Raw genomic sequence first — 20,546 nt, 5'->3', positions numbered from 1 at the left:
CTTCAGTAGCGAACAGCTTAATCATAAGCAGATCACTTGTCCCGTTTCAGTTCCACTCTCCCCTCCGTCTCCTTCTCACACTGACCCTCAGATTGTCCATGTTGATGCTTTCCACCCCTCACGCATGCCCCGTACTTGGACTCAGCATCCCCTCTCCCACTGGCTTTCTACTCCCCTGACTCACTCCCCCTCCCCGACCTGCTTTCAGCTGCCTCCACTCACTGAACACACAGCAGTACATCTCAGGAACAGGCCCTTCAGCTCACACTGTCTGTGCTGTCCATGTCCCTTCTGCCTGCACCATCCCTACCCCTCCCTCCCTGCCAACTGAGGCATCCTCTAACGTTAAACTTTATCAGGTGACCCCGCAGCTTTCAGGGGAAACACCCTAAGCCTGTCCAACCTGTCCTTGTAGCACATCCCCTCTTAACTGGGTAGCGTCCCGGTGAATCTCTTCTGCACCCTCTCCGAATCCTCTCTGTCCTTTCTGTCATCTGTGTGACCAGATCTGCGCACAATATTCCAAGGGTGGCCTCACCAAAGCTTCATATAGGAGCAACATGACTTCCTGACTCTTCCACTCCACCCCCTGAGTGATGAAAGCTACCCTCCCCTATCTATCTGCCTGATCACTGTCGGTGAGCTGTGAACTTGGACCCCGGTACCCCTCCCTACATCGATGCTGTTGTTTAGGACCCTGCCACTGACAGAGCACTTGCCCCTTATATTTGACCTCTCTGACACTCGAATTAAACTGCATCTGCCATTTCTCTGTCCCGGCCTGTTTGCCCCCCTCCCCCCGCATTCCAGGGGCCCTCTCACCCTTTCCTCTCCTCCACCCTCAATGCCCACTCATCACCACTCTCTGTTTCCCTGCCTCCTTTCCGTTCCCCCATGGTCAGCTGTCCTCTCCTGTCACACTCCATCTTCAGTCCTTCGATTCATCCACCCCTCACCTCCCAGCTTCTCAAATCACTCTATTTCTCCGTCCCCCCTCCACCCACTCACCTGCTTTCCCCCAACACCGGCCAGTTTGCCTACCTCCCCCTTCCCCCCACCTTGTTTTTCCATCATCTGCCCCCTTCCTGACCAGTACCGATGAAGGGCCTTGTCCCAAAACATCAGCTGGTCATTCCTCTCCATTGACGCTGCCTGTCCTGCTGAGTTCCTCCAACACTTTATAGACGTTGCTCAGGAGTTACAACTGTGCAGAATCTCGTGTCATGATCTATATCCCACAGTATCTTTTGTTCATCCTCAATATCTTCACAAACCCACCAATCTTTATGTCATCACCACACTTACTAACGCACCTCATTGACATTTTCATATAATTCCTAATTACATATATACACACAAACGTATAGACACAACCAGAACAAAACCCTCCCACCTCCAAATCCTCCCCATCAGCTTTCCCATCACTGAGGTGAGGCTCTCCAGCCTATAACTCCCTATTCCCCTCCTTGGGAACACCACTACTGCCCCCCCACCCCCACTCACCACTGAGCACATCTGTATGAAACACCGTCGCAGGAAAGCAGCGTCCACCTTCAAGGACCCCCACCACCCGGGACATGCTCTCTTCTCACTGCTGCCATCAGGAAGAAGGGACAGGAGCCTCAGGGCTCACACCCCCTGGATCAGGAACAGTTACTGTCCCCTCAACCATCAGGCTCTTGAACTTTACTCTACTTCACTTGCCCCATCACGAAAACACTCCCACAACCGATGGATGAACTTTCAGGGATCTTCACCTCATCTTCTCGATATTTATTGATCATTTATCTTTGTACTTGCACAGTTCGTTGTCTTCTGCACTCTGGCTGGTCGCCCAAGTTGGGCGGACTTCCATTGCTTCTGTTGTGGTTATTATTCCATAGATTTATTGCGTATTCACACAAGGAAACAAATGGTGACATATCTGTACTTTGATAATAACGTTGCTTGGAACTTTGACTGTTCTCCAACCCCCTGGACCTCGCCTGTGGCGACAGGGGATACAAGACGATTCTTCCTGCTCAGCGATCTCCTCCCTGGCCGCTCTCAATAACCCGAGCATGATCCCCTCAGGGGCTCAGTCTTGTCTGCCTGCTCAGAGAGTGGTGTGTGGATCGCACTGACAGGAGAGTGGGAGAGGCAGGTATATTCGGGGTATTTAAGAACGTTAGAGAAGTCCGTGCCTAAATAAGTTTCTTAATTACCTGAGTTAGATTGCCTCATCTAAGATCAGTGTAACCCCTCTCACTTACCCCTCAATGGATGACAGAGAAAGGAGGGCTGCGGGAGAGGGGACAGGTTGATCTCAGAGTAGGTTAAAAGCTCGGCACAACATCGTGTGCTGAAGGGACGTTACTGTGTTGTCGTGTTCTGTGTTATTAATGAACCCACAACCTCCACTTCCGCTGGCACCTCGTTCCTCACCTACACTACCCTTTGAGTGAAGATCCCCTCAGATTCACCTTTCACCCGAAACCTATCACCTCGAGTTCCACTCTCACCCAGTCAGGGGTGAAGAATCCTGCAGGCATTCTAAACCCCTCCGCCTTCATCAGACAAATGCCCCAGCACGTGATCATGGGCCTCACAGCTCTCAACATCCTCCATGTCCTTCTCCGGGATTCACTCACTCCCCTCGAGTTCCTTTCCTCTCTCCCGCCACCCAACCAGGGAGAGGACATCCCTCCCTCCTTCAATAGTGAGAGCACCATCACCCCCTCCCACCCTGGTTCCAACCCTCAACCACCCCTATCCTGCCCCACCCCTGCCCCTCTCCTTTCACTACCAGCCTCCCACCCTTCCCCACTCTCATTCCCGACACAGAGTCTCCACCCGGAATATCGGCCACCCTTCTCCCTGCACAGATGCCGCCTGACCCCTGAGCTGTTTAATTTGGGGCTCTGACCGTCACCCTCTGGCCTAACCTGCTCGGGCCCGGACCCAGGACAGGGCCTTCTTCACCAGCAGATCCCACTCGTCCTTGGAGTCGGCAGCAAAGGCGTTCAGCCAGATCACGGCCAAGATGGTGGTCCACAGAGTGAGGTCCATATCCTGAAAGTGGGAGAAGGGGGGACAGGAGCCGGACACAGACTCGTTTCACCGTAAGACCCAGGAGCAGAATCAGGCCAGTGAGTCTGCTCAGGCTTTCAATCATGACCCATTTATTTCCCCCTCAAACCCGATCACTTGCCTTCTCCACGTAACCTTTACACCCTCACTAATCAAAACCTATCAACGTCTGAGTTAAATATACTCAAAGACTTGGGCTCAACGGCCAAATGTGGCAGTCAGTGAATAATTCAACATTCCCAGGGACAGGGTCAGACACAGGGTGAGACTCCCTCCACACCGTCCCGTCACACACTCCCAGGGACAGGGTCAGACACAGGGTGAGGCTCCCTCCACACCGTCCCGTCACACACTCCCAGGGACAGGGTCAGACACAGGGTGAGGCTCCCTCCACACCGTCCCGTCACACACTCCCAGGGACAGGGTGAGGCTCCCTCCACACCGTCCCGTCACACACTCCCAGGGACAGGGTCAGACACAGGGTGAGGCTCCCTCCACACCGTCCCGTCACACACTCCCAGGGACAGGGTCAGACACAGGGTGAGACTCCCTCCCCACCGTCCCGTCACACACTCCCAGGGACAGGGTCAGACGCAGGGTGAGGCTCCCTCCACACCGTCCCGTCACACACTCCCAGGGACAGGGTCAGACGCAGGGTGAGGCTCCTTCCACACCGTCCCGTCACACACTCCCAGGGACAGGGTCAGACGCAGGGTGAGGCTCCTTCCACACCGTCCCGTCACACACTCCCAGGGACAGGGTCAGACGCAGGGTGAGGCTCCCTCCACACCGTCCCGTCACACACTCCCAGGGACAGGGTCAGACGCAGGGTGAGGCTCTCTCCACACCGTCCCGTCACACACACCCAGAGACAGGGTCAGACGCAGGGTGAGGCTCCCTCCACACCGTCCCGTCACACACTCCCAGGGACAGGGTCAGACGCAGGGTGAGGCTCTCTCCACACCGTCCCGTCACACACTCCCAGGGACAGGGTCAGACACAGGCTGAGGCTCCCTCCACACCGTCCCGTCACTCACTCCCAGGGACAGGGTCAGACACAGGGTGAGGCTCCCTCCACACCGTCCCGTCACACACACCCAGAGACAGGGTCAGACACAGGGTGAGGCTCCCTCCACACCGTCCCGTCACGCACACCCAGAGACAGGGTCAGACACAGGGTGAGGCTCCCTCCACACCGTCCCGTCACGGACTCCCAGGGACAGGGTCAGACACAGGGTGAGGCTCCCTCCACACCATCCCGTCACACACTCCCAGAGACAGGGTGAGGCTCCCTCCACACCGTCCCGTCACACACTCCCAGGGACAGGGTGAGGCTCCCTCCACACCGTCCCGTCACACACACCCAGGGACAGGGTCAGACACAGGGTGAGGCTCCCTCCACACCGTCCCGTCACACACTCCCAGGCACAGGGTCAGACACTGGGTGAGGCTCCCTCCACACCGTCCCGTCACACACACCCAGGGACAGGGTCAGACACAGGGTGAACCTCCCTCCACACTATCCCATCACACACTCCCAGGGACAGGGTCAGTCACAGGGTGAGGCTCCCTCCACACCGTCCCGTCACACACACCCAGAGACAGGGTCAGACACAGGGTTGGGCTCCCTCCACACCGTCCCGTCACGGACTCCCAGGGACAGGGTCAGACACAGGGTGAGGCTCCCTCCACACCATCCCGTCACACACTCCCAGAGACAGGGTGAGGCTCCCTCCACACCGTCCCGTCACACACTCCCAGGGACAGGGTGAGGCTCCCTCCACACCGTCCCGTCACACACACCCAGGGACAGGGTCAGACACAGGGTGAGGCTCCCTCCACACCGTCCCGTCACACACTCCCAGGCACAGGGTCAGACACTGGGTGAGGCTCCCTCCACACCGTCCCGTCACACACTCCCAGGGACAGGGTCAGACACAGGGTGAGGCTCCCTCCACACCGTCCCATCTCAGACTCCCAGGGACAGGGTCAGACACAGGGTGAGGCTCCCTCGACACCGTCCTGTCACACACTCCCAGGGACAGGGTCAGACACAGGGTGAGGCTCCCTCCACACCGTCCCGTCACTCACTCCCAGGGACAGGGTCAGACACAGGGTGAGGCTCCCTCCACACCGTCCCGTCACACACTCCCAGGGACAGGGTCAGACACAGTGTGAGGCTCCCTCCACACCGTCCCGTCACACACTCCCGGGGACAGGGTCAGACACAGGGTGAGGCTCCCTTCACACCGTCCTGTCACACACTCCCAGGGACAGGGTCAGACACAGGGTGAGGCTCCCTCCACACCGTCCCATCACACACTCCCAGGGACAGGGTCAGACACAGGGTGAGGCTCCCTCAATACCGTCCTGTCACACACTCCCAGGGACAGGGTCAGACACAGGGTGAGGGTCTGAGCGTAGAGTTCTATCAGGCTTTTTGGGATGTCCTGGGGGTCGATTACAGACTTGTTCTAGGGGAGAGCCTAGCCACCGGGGAAATGCCCCTCTCATGGCGGAGAGCTGTTGTGGTCCTGCTGCCCAAGAAGGGAGACCTTCGCCTGCTAAAGAACTGGCGCCTGGTCCCCCTCTTGTGCGCGGACTACAAGATCTTCGCCCGGGCAATGGCCAACCGTCTTGGCTCAGTACTGAGACAGATGATTCACCCTGACCAATCTTACACGGTCCCGGGCCGATCCATCCAGGACAATGTCCACCCAGTACGGGACCTGATCCACCTGCAGCAGGAGACTGGGTCCCGGGCCGCTCCATCCAGGACAATGTCCACCTAGTACGGGACCTAATCCACCTGCAACAGGAGACTGGGTCCCGGGCAGCGTTTCTCTCTCTTGACCAGGAGAAGGCGTTTGACCGGGTAGACCACAGTTTCCTAGTGGGCACTCTGCAGGCCTTTGGGCTCGGACCACACTTTGTGGCCCGAGTTCGGCTCCTATACTCTGCCGCAGAGTGCCTTGTTAAGGTCAATGGATCACTGGCAGCGCCCATTCCCTTCAGGAGAGGAGTACATCAGGGGTGCCCCATGTCCGGTCAATTGTACGCGATCTGTGTCGAGCCATTCCTGAGCCTTCTTCGCCGAAGGCTGACGGGTCTGGTTCTGCGTGAACCGGACATGGAGGTCGTCCTGTCGGCCTACGCCGATGATGTACTCCTCATGATGACAGATCCCAGTGACCTGCGGAGGATGCGCGAGTGCCAAGAAGTTTTCTCGGCAGCATCCTCCGCTAGGATCAACTGGGCGAAATGTTCCGGACTCTTAGTGGGTCAGTGGCAGGTGGACTCCCTGCCGGAGGAGATGAGAGCTTTTGAGTGGAGCACTAGACGTCTCCTCTATCTAGGAGTCTACCTGAGTCCTTCTGGGGAGACCTGGCTGGCGAACTGGCAGGACCTGGAGGCGAAAGTCATGGCCCGGCTGGGGCGCTGGTCAGGCCTTCTCAGGGTGCTTTCCTATCGAGGCAGGGTGGTGGTCATAAACCAGCTGGTGGCCTCCATGTTGTGGTACCGGATGGTCACCTTGGCCCCTCCTGCCCCGTTTGTTGCGAGAATGCAGAGGAAGTTAGTGGACTTCTTCTGGGACAACAGGAAACACTGGGTCTCTGCAGCGGTCTTGAGTCTCCCAGTGGGAGAGGGCGGACAGTCGCTGGTGTGTGTACGTACGCGACTGGCGGCTCTCCGTCTCAGGACTCTGCAGAGATTCCTGTACGCTGAGCACCCTCCCAGGTGGCACGTGTTGGCGACTTTCTTCCTCCGGAGGGGCTGCTGTCTCCACGAAGACATGCGGCGACCACCGGCGGGCGTCAGCCGTGCTGCTTTGCGGAGTCTGCCCGGCTTCTATCAGGACCTACTGAGAGTCTGGAACATGGTCGCCTCAGGCCGGGAATCCCCTCCTCAGGCGGGGGACGGGGTCCTGGCCGAACCTTGCCCTACCTCAGTGGATGTCGGTGCGGCTCAGGTGTGTGGACCGACTCAGGCTGAGCTGCTTGTCGGGCCCAGACCCCGCAATCTTCTCCGAGAGCCGAGTCCACACAACTTGACCTGTCTCTCATCGATACCCACAGTCCCATTCAGGGATGGAAGTAAGAGGTATTTGTATGGGCTGCTGCTCCACACCCTCCACTTCCTTGCCCTTGTCCACCGCCCCGACACGCCATGGCGATCGGTCTTTCCACCCGGAGGTGAGGTGGGTCCCCACTGGAAGTCCCTTTACGAGGGGGTTCTTCCCATGCACCTGGGGGATCTCGGCTGGAGGGTGCTGCATAGAGCGGTGCCCTGCAATAAGTTTTTTAGTTTGTACACGGATCTCCCACCCGCATGCCACTTCTGCGGGCTGGAGGAGACCGCGAACCACATGTACATGGAGTGTGCGAGGCTGCAGCCTCTGTTTGCGTATTTGCGTGGGCTGCTTCTCGCCTTCTGGTTGCATTTTAGCCCCACCCTGTTTATATATGGTCATCCAGTAAGGAAGGGGGCATGGAGGGATGAGGATGTCCTAGTCAACTTGCTCCTGGGGCTGGCGAAATCCGCCATCCGAGGGTCTTGGAAACGGGTGGCGGGAGGATCTCCCCGGGCAGACTGCCTGGCAATGTTTAGAGGGTTTGTTCGTGCCCGGGTAAATATTGAAAAAGAACACGCGCAGTCCACGGCGACCTTAGAGGAGTTTCGAGACCGTTGGGCTCCGCGGGGTGTAAATGCCATCGTGGATAGAGATGGCAACATTTTGGTGTAATGTCTATTGCCTAGTTGTAGTGAAGTAATTGTGTTTGCCACTGTTTTGTATATATTGTATAGCACCGATATTTGTAATAAAGGATTTTGTAATAAAAAGAAAGGGACAGGGAAAGACACAGGGTGAGGCTCCCTCCACACCGTCCCGTCACACACTCCCAGGGACAGGGTCAGACGCAGGGTGAGGCTCTCTCCACACCGTCCCGTCACACACTCCCAGGGACAGGGTCAGACACAGGGTGAGGCTCCCTCCACACCGTCCCGTCACACACTCCCAGGGACAGGGTCAGACACAGGCTGAGGCTCCCTCCACACCGTCCCGTCACTCACTCCCAGGGACAGGGTCAGACACAGGGTGAGGCTCCCTCCACACCGTCCCGTCACACACACCCAGAGACAGGGTCAGACACAGGGTGAGGCTCCCTCCACACCGTCCCGTCACACACACCCAGAGACAGGGTCAGACACAGGGTGAGGCTCCCTCCACACCGTCCCGTCACGGACTCCCAGGGACAGGGTCAGACACAGGGTGAGGCTCTCTCCACACCATCCCGTCACACACTCCCAGAGACAGGGTGAGGCTCCCTCCACACCGTCCCGTCACACACTCCCAGGGACAGGGTGAGGCTCCCTCCACACCGTCCCGTCACACACACCCAGGGACAGGGTCAGACACAGGGTGAGGCTCCCTCCACACCGTCCCGTCACACACTCCCAGGCACAGGGTCAGACACTGGGTGAGGCTCCCTCCACACCGTCCCGTCACACACACCCAGGGACAGGGTCAGACACAGGGTGAACCTCCCTCCACACTATCCCATCACACACTCCCAGGGACAGGGTCAGTCACAGGGTGAGGCTCCCTCCACACCGTCCCGTCACACACACCCAGAGACAGGGTCAGACACAGGGTTGGGCTCCCTCCACACCGTCCCGTCACGGACTCCCAGGGACAGGGTCAGACACAGGGTGAGGCTCCCTCCACACCATCCCGTCACACACTCCCAGAGACAGGGTGAGGCTCCCTCCACACCGTCCCGTCACACACTCCCAGGGACAGGGTGAGGCTCCCTCCACACCGTCCCGTCACACACACCCAGGGACAGGGTCAGACACAGGGTGAGGCTCCCTCCACACCGTCCCGTCACACACTCCCAGGCACAGGGTCAGACACTGGGTGAGGCTCCCTCCACACCGTCCCGTCACACACTCCCAGGGACAGGGTCAGACACAGGGTGAGGCTCCCTCCACACCGTCCCATCTCAGACTCCCAGGGACAGGGTCAGACACAGGGTGAGGATCCCTCCACACCGTCCCATCACACACTCCCAGGGACAGGGTCAGACACAGGGGGAGGCTCCCTCCACACCGTCCCGTCACACACTCCCAGGGACAGGGTCAGACACAGGGTGAGGCTCCCTCCACACCGTCCCGTCACACTCTCCCAGGGACAGGGTCAGACACAGGGTGAGGCTCCCTCCACACCGTCCCATCTCAGACTCCCAGGGACAGGGTCAGACACAGGGTGAGGCTCCCTCCACACCGTCCCATCTCAGACTCCCAGGGACAGGGTCAGACACAGGGTGAGGCTCCCTCGACACCGTCCTGTCACACACTCCCAGGGACAGGGTCAGACACAGGGTGAGGCTCCCTCCACACCGTCCCGTCACTCACTCCCAGGGACAGGGTCAGACACAGGGTGAGGCTCCCTCCACACCGTCCCGTCACACACTCCCAGGGACAGGGTCAGACACAGTGTGAGGCTCCCTCCACACCGTCCCGTCACACACTCCCGGGGACAGGGTCAGACACAGGGTGAGGCTCCCTTCACACCGTCCTGTCACACACTCCCAGGGACAGGGTCAGACACAGGGTGAGGCTCCCTCCACACCGTCCCATCACACACTCCCAGGGACAGGGTCAGACACAGGGTGAGGCTCCCTCGACACCGTCCTGTCACACACTCCCAGGGACAGGGTCAGACACAGGGTGAGGGTCTGAGCGTAGAGTTCTATCAGGCTTTTTGGGATTTCCTGGGGGTCGATTACAGACTTGTTCTAGGGGAGAGCCTAGCCACCGGGGAAATGCCCCTCTCATGGCGGAGAGCTGTTGTGGTCCTGCTGCCCAAGAAGGGAGACCTTCGCCTGCTAAAGAACTGGCGCCTGGTCCCCCTCTTGTGCGCGGACTACAAGATCTTCGCCCGGGCAATGGCCAACCGTCTTGGCTCAGTACTGAGACAGATGATTCACCCTGACCAATCTTACACGGTCCCGGGCCGATCCATCCAGGACAATGTCCACCCAGTACGGGACCTGATCCACCTGCAGCAGGAGACTGGGTCCCGGGCCGCTCCATCCAGGACAATGTCCACCTAGTACGGGACCTAATCCACCTGCAACAGGAGACTGGGTCCCGGGCAGCGTTTCTCTCTCTTGACCAGGAGAAGGCGTTTGACCGGGTAGACCACAGTTTCCTGGTGGGCACTCTGCAGGCTTTTGGACTCGGACCACACTTTGTGGCCCGAGTTCGGCTCCTATACTCTGCCGCAGAGTGCCTTGTTAAGGTCAATGGATCACTGGCAGCGCCCATTCCCTTCAGGAGAGGAGTACATCAGGGGTGCCCCATGTCCGGTCAATTGTACGCGATCTGTGTCGAGCCATTCCTGAGCCTTCTTCGCCGAAGGCTGACGGGTCTGGTTCTGCGTGAACCGGACATGGAGGTCGTCCTGTCGGCCTACGCCGATGATGTACTCCTCATGATGACAGATCCCAGTGACCTGCGGAGGATGCGCGAGTGCCAAGAAGTTTTCTCGGCAGCATCCTCCGCTAGGATCAACTGGGCGAAATGTTCCGGACTCTTAGTGGGTCAGTGGCAGGTGGACTCCCTGCCGGAGGAGATGAGAGCTTTTGAGTGGAGCACTAGACGTCTCCTCTATCTAGGAGTCTACCTGAGTCCTTCTGGGGAGACCTGGCTGGCGAACTGGCAGGACCTGGAGGCGAAAGTCATGGCCCGGCTGGGGCGCTGGTCAGGCCTTCTCAGGGTGCTTTCCTATCGAGGCAGGGTGGTGGTCATAAACCAGCTGGTGGCCTCCATGTTGTGGTATCGGATGGTCACCTTGGCCCCTCCTGCCCCGTTTGTTGTGAAAATGCAGAGGAAGTTAGTGGACTTCTTCTGGGGCAACAGGAAACACTGGGTCTCTGCAGCGGTCTTGAGTCTCCCAGTGGGAGAGGGCGGACAGTCGCTGGTGTGAGTACGTACGCGACTGGCGGCTCTCCGCCTCAGGACTCTGCAGAGATTCCTGTACGCTGAGCACCCTCCCAGGTGGCACGTGTTGGCGACTTTCTTCCTCCGGAGGGGCTGCTGTCTTCACGAAGACATGCGGCGACCACCGGCGGGCGTCAGCCGTACTGCTTTGCGGAGTCTGCCCGGCTTCTATCAGGACCTACTGAGAGTCTGGAACATGGTCGCCTCAGGCCGGGAATCCCCTCCTCAGGCGGGGGACGGGGTCCTGGCCGAACCTTGCCCTACCTCAGTGGATGTCGGTGCGGCTCAGGTGTGTGGACCGACTCAGGCTGAGCTGCTTGTCGGGCCCAGACCCCGCAATCTTCTCCGAGAGCCGAGTCCACACAACTTGACCTGTCTCTCATCGATACCCACAGTCCCATTCAGGGATGGAAGTAAGAGGTATTTGTATGGGCTGCTGCTCCACACCCTCCACTTCCTTGCCCTTGTCCACCGCCCCGACACGCCATGGTGATCGGTCTTTCCACCCGGAGGTGAGGTGGGTCCCCACTGGAAGTCCCTTTACGAGGGGGTTCTTCCCATGCACCTGGGGGATCTCGGCTGGAGGGTGCTGCATAGAGCGGTGCCCTGCAATAAGTTTTTTAGTTTGTACACGGATCTCCCACCCGCATGCCACTTCTGCGGGCTGGAGGAGACCGCGAACCACATGTACATGGAGTGTGCGAGGCTGCAGCCTCTGTTTGCGTATTTGCGTGGGCTGCTTCTCGCCTTCTGGTTGCATTTTAGCCCCACCCTGTTTATATATGGTCATCCAGTAAGGAAGGGGGCATGGAGGGATGAGGATGTCCTAGTCAACTTGCTCCTGGGGCTGGCGAAATCCGCCATCCGAGGGTCTTGGAAACGGGTGGCGGGAGGATCTCCCCGGGCAGACTGCCTGGCAATGTTTAGAGGGTTTGTTCGTGCCCGGGTAAATATTGAAAAAGAACACGCGCAGTCCACGGCGACCTTAGAGGAGTTTCGAGACCGTTGGGCTCCGCGGGGTGTAAATGCCATCGTGGATAGAGATGGCAACATTTTGGTGTAATGTTTATTGCCTAGTTGTAGTGAAGTAATTGTGTTTGCCACTGTTTTGTATATATTGTATAGCACCGATATTTGTAATAAAGGATTTTGTAATAAAAAGAAAGGGACAGGGAAAGACACAGGGTGAGGCTCCCTCCACACCGTCCCGTCACACACTCCCAGGGACAGGGTCAGACACGGGGTGAGGCTCCCTCCACACCGTCCCGTCACACACTCCCAGGGACAGGGTCAGACACAGGGTGAGGCTCCCTCCACACCGTCCTGTCACACACTCCCAGGGACAGGGTCAGACACAGGGTGAGGCTCCCTCCACACCGTCCCGTCACACACTCCCAGGGACAGGGTCAGACACAGGGTGAGGCTCCCTCCACACCGTCCTGTCACACACTCCCAGGGACAGGGTCAGACACAGGGTGAGGCTCCCTCCACACCGTCCCGTCACACACTCCCAGGGACAGGGTGAGGCTCCCTCCACACCGTCCCGTCACACACTCGCAGGGACAGGGTCAGACACAGGGTGAGGCTCCCTCCACACCGTCCCGTCACACACTCCCAGGGACAGGGTCAGACACAGGGTGAGGCTCCCTCCACACCGTCCCATCTCAGACTCCCAGGGACAGGGTCAGACACAGGGTGAGGCTCCCTCCACACCGTCCCGTCACACACTCCCAGGGACAGGGTCAGACACAGGGTGAGGCTCCCTCCACACCGTCCCGTCACACACTCCCAGGGACAGGGTGAGGCTCCCTCCACACCGTCCCGTCACACACTCGCAGGGACAGGGTCAGACACAGGGTGAGGCTCCCTCCACACCGTCCCGTCACACACTCCCAGGGACAGGGTCAGACACAGGGTGAGGCTCCCTCCACACCGTCCCATCTCAGACTCCCAGGGACAGGGTCAGACACAGGGTGAGGCTCCCTCCACACCGTCCCGTCACACACTCCCAGGGACAGGGTCAGACACAGGGTGAGGCTCCCTCCACACCGTCCCATCTCAGACTCCCAGGGACAGGGTCAGACACAGGGTGAGGCTCCCTCCACACCGTCCCATCACACACTCCCAGGGACAGGGTCAGACACAGGGGGAGGCTCCCTCCACACCGTCCCGTCACACACTCCCAGGGACAGGGTCAGACACAGGGTGAGGCTCCCTCCACACCGTCCCGTCACACTCTCCCGGGGACAGGGTCAGACACAGGGTGAGGCTCCCTCCACACCGTCCCGTCACACACTCCCAGGGACAGGGTCAGACACAGGGTGAGGCTCCCTCCACACCGTCCCGTCACACACTCCCAGGGACAGGGTGAGGCTCCCTCCACACCGTCCCGTCACACACTCCCAGGGACAGGGTCAGACACAGGGTGAAACTCCCTCCACACCGTCCCATCACACACTCGCAGGGACAGGGTCAGACACAGGGTGAGGCTCCCTCCACACTGTCCCGTCACACACTCGCAGGGACAGGGTCAGACACAGGGTGAGGTTCCCTCCACACCGTCCCGTCACTCACTCGCAGGGACAGGGTCAGACACAGGGTGAGTCTCCCTCCACACCGTCCCGTCACACACTCCCAGGGACAGGGTCAGACACAGGGTGAGGTTCCCTCCACACCGTCCCGTCACTCACTCGCAGGGACAGGGTCAGACACAGGGTGAGGCTCCCTCCACACCGTCCCGTCACTCACTCCCAGGGACAGGGTCAGACACAAGGTGAGGCTCCCTCCACACCGTCCCGTCACACACTCCCAGGGACAGGGTCAGACACAGGGTGAGGCTCCCTCCACACCGTCCCGTCACACACTCCCAGGGACAGGGTCAGACACAGGGTGAGGCTCCCTCCACACCGTCCCGTCACTCACTCCCAGGGACAATGTTCTGTCAACAAGCCCCACACACAAACCCCACGTCCTGCTGAGAGTCATGTAATACAGCTGAGAATCAGGCCATTCGGCCCAAATGGTCCATGCTGACTACCGCATTGTGCTAGTTTCAGTCGTGTATAGTCACCCTGTAATCCCCCCGCCCGACCTCCAGGTCAGGAGTTGGCCTTGTCCAGCTGCTGCTGGGCACATGTCCTGAGTATGTGGTCAAGAGGGGAAGGAGGCGAGAAGCCCCCCACCCCCCGCATTGGGAGGACACCTCTTCACCGCCATTCAGCGGAACAGGTCCTGGCTGCTCTGAACAAACAATGGAGCAGGATGATTGGTCTGTCCTCTGGCCCCGACCCCATTTAGCTGCCCAACCTCCCTCTGAGCTTCCACCCTCCCTCACTCACGGAGGCTCCCTCTCCCTCGGTCACACAGTCCCAGGCTCGGCTCCCACCAGCTTACCTGGGAGAGGTTCCAAGTATAGAAATCAACCCCCACCCCATCTCGACTTTAAATGAGCCCCCCCCCTTATGGTGAACCCTGTCTGCAAATCCATCAACTGTTCCCACACCCCCAGGTCGGGACAGCTTGCAATCCCGTCCCCTCTTCCTCTCCCACACGGACACAATCCCAGTTGTCTGACCTCTCCTCCTCGGATAACCCACCAGATCCAGTGAGCCATCCCTGAAATGTTCCTGATACAGTCTCCCGTCAGTGTGGAGACTATCGCTGTCTACTTCCCTCCCACTGTGGTCTCCCTCGCGCGCTGAGCAATCGAGATACATCCTCCCAACACTGCAGCTCACCTTCAGGGGCAGGCCTCCTCTGACTCGGCCAGGCTTCAGGCCCAGCAGTGACTCCAGACTGGGGTCCGGAGCCCACGACCCGTCAGCGTTCTGCAGCGCGATCAGCTTCAGCGCCGGAGACTCGTCTGGGGCAGGGGGAGTCACAGTGTTGGTGACAAGGTCATTGAGCAAAGGAGAGAGGTCTGTGAAATGGTGTCTCTGCTCAGCTCTCTGTCCTGGGCTGAACTCATTATCATCTTGCACTGGACTTCTCTGTGGCTGTTTCACTTGATAGTCTATTCTGTTACTGTCTTATGCAGTTCCAGCTCAATGCATTCAGCACCGTGATCCAGTGCAGTCTGCGTGAGAGTGTGAGACAACAGTGGTGCTTGTGAGTGTGTCTGAGTATGCCTTTGTCTGGATGTCTCTCTTTTGGAGTGTGTGTCTGTCTGGGTGTCTCTGTGTTTGTGTGTCTCTGTGTTTGTCTGTGTTTGTGTGTGCATGTGTATGTCTGCATGTGTGTGTCTTAATATGTGTGTGCAGTCTGTATGTCTGTCTGTGTGTTTGTTTGTCTGTCTAAGTGAATCAGTGTGTGTGAGTGCGCGTCTGAACGTTTGTGCATCAGTATGTGTCTGTGTGCTTGTGTGAGTCTGCATGTCAGTATGTTTGTTCATACGTTTCAGAGTGTGTGTGTTTGTATCCAAGTGTCTGCGTGTGAGAGTGTATTTGTGTGTGTGTGTGTGAGACTATCTGACTGCGAGTGTGTCTGAGCGCGAGTGTGTGTGTGTGTGTGTGTCTGAACATGTGTGTGCATCTGCAAGTATGTGTGTGTCTGATTATCTGAGTGTGTGTGTGTGTATGAGCTTGTGACTGAGTCTGTGTGTCTCTGTATATTTGTGTCTAAGTGTCTGTCTGCGAGTGTGTGTGGCTGTTTCTGTGTGTGTCTGTTTTCTGTTTCTCTGTGTGTGGATATGTTTGACTCTGTGTGTGTGTGATTGTGCTTGTGCACACGTTACCTTTGTGACTGTATCCTGCACCATTTAGTCAGACCACTGCACACCGAGAGTCACGTGGATACCGGAGAGGGCAGGGGGAATACAGGGGTCGGAAGACACCAACAGAGGTTTTCACTTACGGGGCAAATAACTTGGCTTGGCTTGACTTCGTATCGAGGAAGAACACTCCTCCCCTGTGGAGAAGAAAGAGAGGCATTTACCCCAGACATGAAGAGGTGCTGGGGACGGGGTTAGGGGGAGGTGTGGGGGAAACTGGAAGAGGAAAGTAGGGAGGGGAAAGGGGTAAAGGGGTAGAAGAGAGGGGCAAGAAGGGGTAGTGGGGGGGGTTGAGAGGCTAAGGGGATGGGAAGTGGGTCGATTGGGGGAGTGGGTAGGGGAGTAGGAGGGAAGGGAAGGGGAGATGCAGACGCAGTTGTTGGTTGAATGTAGGGGCAGGGGGAAGGGGTAGGGGGTAGGCATGTGGGTGAGGGGCTGGGTTAGTAGATAGGGGAGGGTATAGGAGAAGGGGTAGGGGTTGGGGTTGAGTCAGGTTTGGGAGGGAAATGGGACTGGTGTGGGTGGAGAGGTGAGGGTGTAGGGGGAAGGAATAGGGGAGGGTGTAGGGAGGAGAGGAGGGAGGGGGAGGATGAAGGAGAGAGAGGAGGAAGGAGGAGAAGGGAGAGAAGTGGGAGGAGGGAGGGAGGGGCAGAAGGAACAGAGGAGGGGCAGGAGAGGGAGGGAGGAGAGGAAGGGATCGGCAGGGAGAGGTGGAAGTAAAAGGGGAATAGTACAGAAGAGGGGAGGGGGAGTGGAGTGGGGAAGGGAGTGTGGAAGGAGGAGAGGGAAGGAACAGGGGGAAAGGGGGTGGGGGTGGTGGAGAGTAATGCCGGAATGGGGTTTGGGAATGGGGATGGGGAATGGGGTAAGGGGGACGGAGGAAGAGGGAAAGGAGAGGGTAACAGGAAGGGTGAAGGGGAGGGGGGAAGGTGGAGAGTGTGTGTGTGTGTGTGTTTGTGTCTGTGTGTGTCTGTTTCTGTTTCTGTATTTGACTCTGCGTGTGTGTGTTTTGACTGTGTCTGTCTGTGGTCTGTGTCGTGTTTGTGTGTCTGTGTGAGTGTGTGTGAGTGTGAGTGTGTGTGGGTGTGTTTGTGTGTGTGGTCTGCATCATGTTTGTGTACCTGTGTGTGTGTGTGATTGTGCTTGTACACACGTTACCTTTGTGACTGTATCCTGCACAATTTAGTCAGACCACTGCACACCGAGAGTCACGTGGATACCAGAGAGGGCAGGGGGAATACAGGGGTCGGAAGACACAAACAGAGGTTTTCACTTACGGGGCAAATAACTTGGCTTGGCTTGACTTCGTATCGAGGAAGAACACTCCTCCCCTGTGGAGAAGAAAGAGAGGCATTTACCCCAGACATGAAGAGGTGCTGGGGACGGGGTTAGGGGGAGGTGTGGGGGAAACTGGAAGAGGAAAGTAGGGAGGGGAAAGGGGTAAAGGGGTAGAAGAGAGGGGCAAGAAGAAGGGGTAGTGGGGGGGTTGAGAGGCTAAGGGGGATGGGAAGTGGGTCGATTGGGGGAGTGGGTAGGGGAGTAGGAGGGAAGGGAAGGGGAGATGCAGACGCAGTTGTTGGTTGAACGTAGGGGCAGGGGGAAGGGGTAGGGGGTAGGCATGTGGGTGAGGGGCTGGGTTAGTAGGTAGGGGAGGGTATAGGAGAAGGGGTAGGGGTTGGGGTTGAGTCAGGTTTGGGAGGGAAATGGGACTGGTGTGGGTGGAGAGGTGAGGGTGTAGGGGGAAGGAATAGGGGAGGGTGTAGGGAGGAGAGGAGGGAGGGGGAGGATGAAGGAGAGAGAGGAGGAAGGAGGAGAAGGGAGAGAAGTGGGAGGAGGGAGGGAGGGGCAGAAGGAACAGAGGAGGGGCAGGAGAGGGAGGGAGGAGAGGAAGGGATCGGCAGGGAGAGGTGGAAGTAAAAGGGGAATAGTACAGAAGAGGGGGAGTGGAGTAGGGAAGGGAGTGTGGAAGGAGGAGAGGGAAGGAACAGGGGGAAAGGGGGTGGGGGTGGTGGAGAGTAATGCCGGAATGGGGTTTGGGAATGGGGATGGGGAATGGGGTAAGGGGGACGGAGGAAGAGGGAAAGGAGAGGGTAACAGGAAGGGTGAAGGGGAGGGGGGAAGGTGGAGTGTGTGTGTGTGTGTGTGAGTGTGTGTGTGTGTGTGTGTGTGTGTGTGTGTGTGTGTGTCTGTGTCCATGTCTGCCTGTGTGTGTTTGTGTCTGTGTGTGTCTGTTTCTGTTTCTGTATTTGACTCTGCGTGTGTGTGTTTTGACTGTGTCTGTCTGTGGTCTGTGTCGTGTTTGTGTGTCTGTGTGAGTGTGTGTGAGTGTGAGTGTGTGTGTATGTTTGTCTGTGTCTGTGGTCTGCATCATGTTTGTGTACCTGTGTGTGTGTGATTGTGCTTGTGCACACGTTACCTTTGCGACTGTATCCTGCACCATTTAGTCAGACCACTGCACACTGAGAGTCACGTGGATACCGGAGAGGGCAGGGGGAATACAGGGGTCGGAAGACACAAACAGAGGTTTTCACTTACGGGGCAAATAACTTGGCTTGGCTTGACTTCGTATCGAGGAAGAACACTCCTCCCCTGTGGAGAAGAAAGAGAGGCATTTACCCCAGACATGAAGAGGTGCTGGGGACGGGGTTAGGGGGAGGTGTGGGGGAAACTGGAAGAGGAAAGTAGGGAGGGGAAAGGGGTAAAGGGGTAGAAGAGAGGGGCAAGAAGAAGGGGTAGTGGGGGGGTTCAGAGGCTAAGGGGGATGGGAAGTGGGTCGATTGGGGGAGTGGGTAGGGGAGTAGGAGGGAAGGGAAGGGGAGATGCAGACGCAGTTGTTGGTTGAACGTAGGGGCAGGGGGAAGGGGTAGGGGGTAGGCATGTGGGTGAGGGGCTGGGTTAGTAGGTAGGGGAGGGTATAGGAGAAGGGGTAGGGGTTGGGGTTGAGTCAGGTTTGGGAGGGAAATGGGACTGGTGTGGGTGGAGAGGTGAGGGTGTAGGGGGAAGGAATAGGGGAGGGTGTAGGGAGGGGGAGGATGAAGGAGAGAGAGGAGGAAGGAGGAGAAGGGAGAGAAGTGGGAGGAGGGAGGGAGGGGCAGAAGGAACAGAGGAGGGGCAGGAGAGGGAGGGAGGAGAGGAAGGGATCGGCAGGGAGAGGTGGAAGTAAAAGGGGAATAGTACAGAAGAGGGGGAGGGGGAGTGGAGTAGGGAAGGGAGTGTGGAAGGAGGAGAGGGAAGGAACAGGGGGAAAGGGGGTGGGGGTGGTGGAGAGTAATGCCGGAATGGGGTTTGGGAATGGGGATGGGGAATGGGGTAAGGGGGACGGAGGAAGAGGGAAAGGAGAGGGTAACAGGAAGGGTGAAGGGGAGGGGGGAAGGTGGAGAGTGTGTGTGTGTGTGTGTTTGTGTCTGTGTGTGTCTGTTTCTGTTTCTGTATTTGACTCTGTGTGTGTGTGTTTTGACTGTGTCTGTCTGTGGTCTGTGTCGTGTTTGTGTGTCTGTGTGAGTGTGTGTGAGTGTGAGTGTGTGTGGGTGTGTTTGTGTGTGTGGTCTGCATCATGTTTGTGTATCTGTGTGTGTGTGATTGTGCTTGTACACACGTTACCTTTGTGACTGTATCCTGCACCATTTAGTCAGACCACTGCACACCGAGAGTCACGTGGATACCGGAGAGGGCAGGGGGAATACAGGGGTCGGAAGACACCAACAGAGGTTTTCACTTACGGGGCAAATAACTTGGCTTGGCTTGAATTCGTATCGAGTAAGAACACTCCTCCCCTGTGGAGAAGAAAGAGAGGCATTTACCCCAGACATGAAGAGGTGCTGGGGATGGGGTTAGGGGGAGGTGTGGGGAAAACTGGAAGAGGAAAGTAGGGAGGGGAAAGGGGTAAAGGGGTCGAAGAGAGGGGCAAGAATAAGGGGTAGTGGGGGGGTTGAGAGGCTAAGGGGGATGGGAAGTGGGTTGATTGGGGCAGTGGGTAGGGGAATAGGAGGGGAGGGAAGGGGTGATGGAGGCGCGGTTGTTGGTTGAACGTAGGGGCAGGGGGAAGGGGGAAGGGGTAGGGGGTAGGCGTGTGGTGGTAGAGGGTGGGTGAGGGGCTGGGTTAAGTAGTAGGTAGGGGAGGGTATAGAAGAAGGGGTTGGGGTTGAGTCAGGTTTGGGAGGGAAATGGGACTGGTGTGGGTGGAGAGGTGAGGGTGTAGAGGGAAGGAATAGGGGAGGGTGTAGGGAGGAGGAGAGGAGGGAGGGGGAGGGAGAAGGAGAGAGAGGAGGAAGGAGGAGAAGGGAGAGAAGAAGTGGGAGGAGGGAGGGGGGGCAGAAGGAACAGAGGAGGGGCAGGAGAGGGAGGGAGGAGAGGAAGGGATCGGCGGGGAGAGGTGGAGGTAAAAGGGGAATAGTACAGAAGAGGTGAGGGGGAGTGGAGTGGGGAAGGGAGTGTGGAAGGAGGAGAGGGAAGGAACAGGGGGAAAGGGGGTTGGGGTGGTGGAGAGTAATGCCGGAATGGGGTTTGGGAATGGGGATGGGGAATGGGGTAAGGGGGACGGCGGAAGAGGGAAAGGAGAGGGTAACGGGAAGGGTGTAGGAGAGGGGGGAAGGTGGTGTGTGTGTGTGTGTGTGTGTGTGTGTGTGTGTGTGTGTGTGTGTGTGTGTGTGTGTGTGTGTGTGTGTGTGTGCGTGCGTGTGCGTGCGTGCGTGTGTGCGTGATT

General features: G+C 58.1%; 1 protein-coding gene across 1 annotated transcript in view; it reads right to left on the bottom strand.

The window, feature by feature from the left end:
* The window catches only part of LOC140716167 (von Willebrand factor A domain-containing protein 5A-like), a 55,715-nt gene that overhangs the window by 1,610 nt on the left and 33,559 nt on the right, over nucleotides 1–20,546 (bottom strand). Inside the window, exons 19-24 of the mRNA XM_073028812.1 lie at nucleotides 19,564–19,617; nucleotides 18,380–18,433; nucleotides 17,122–17,175; nucleotides 15,928–15,981; nucleotides 14,814–14,938; nucleotides 2,925–3,051 (exon numbers count right to left, since the gene is read on the bottom strand). Of these exons, the coding sequence (XP_072884913.1) occupies nucleotides 2,925–3,051; nucleotides 14,814–14,938; nucleotides 15,928–15,981; nucleotides 17,122–17,175; nucleotides 18,380–18,433; nucleotides 19,564–19,617 (468 nt within the window). The remainder of the gene's footprint in view (nucleotides 1–2,924; nucleotides 3,052–14,813; nucleotides 14,939–15,927; nucleotides 15,982–17,121; nucleotides 17,176–18,379; nucleotides 18,434–19,563; nucleotides 19,618–20,546) is intronic.

This window comes from Hemitrygon akajei, chromosome 25 (assembly GCF_048418815.1).
Source record: "Hemitrygon akajei chromosome 25, sHemAka1.3, whole genome shotgun sequence".
Classification (NCBI taxonomy): domain Eukaryota; kingdom Metazoa; phylum Chordata; class Chondrichthyes; order Myliobatiformes; family Dasyatidae; genus Hemitrygon; species Hemitrygon akajei.
Note: the sequence above shows the minus strand (reverse complement) of the source record. Positions and strands in the feature narration are given on the sequence as shown.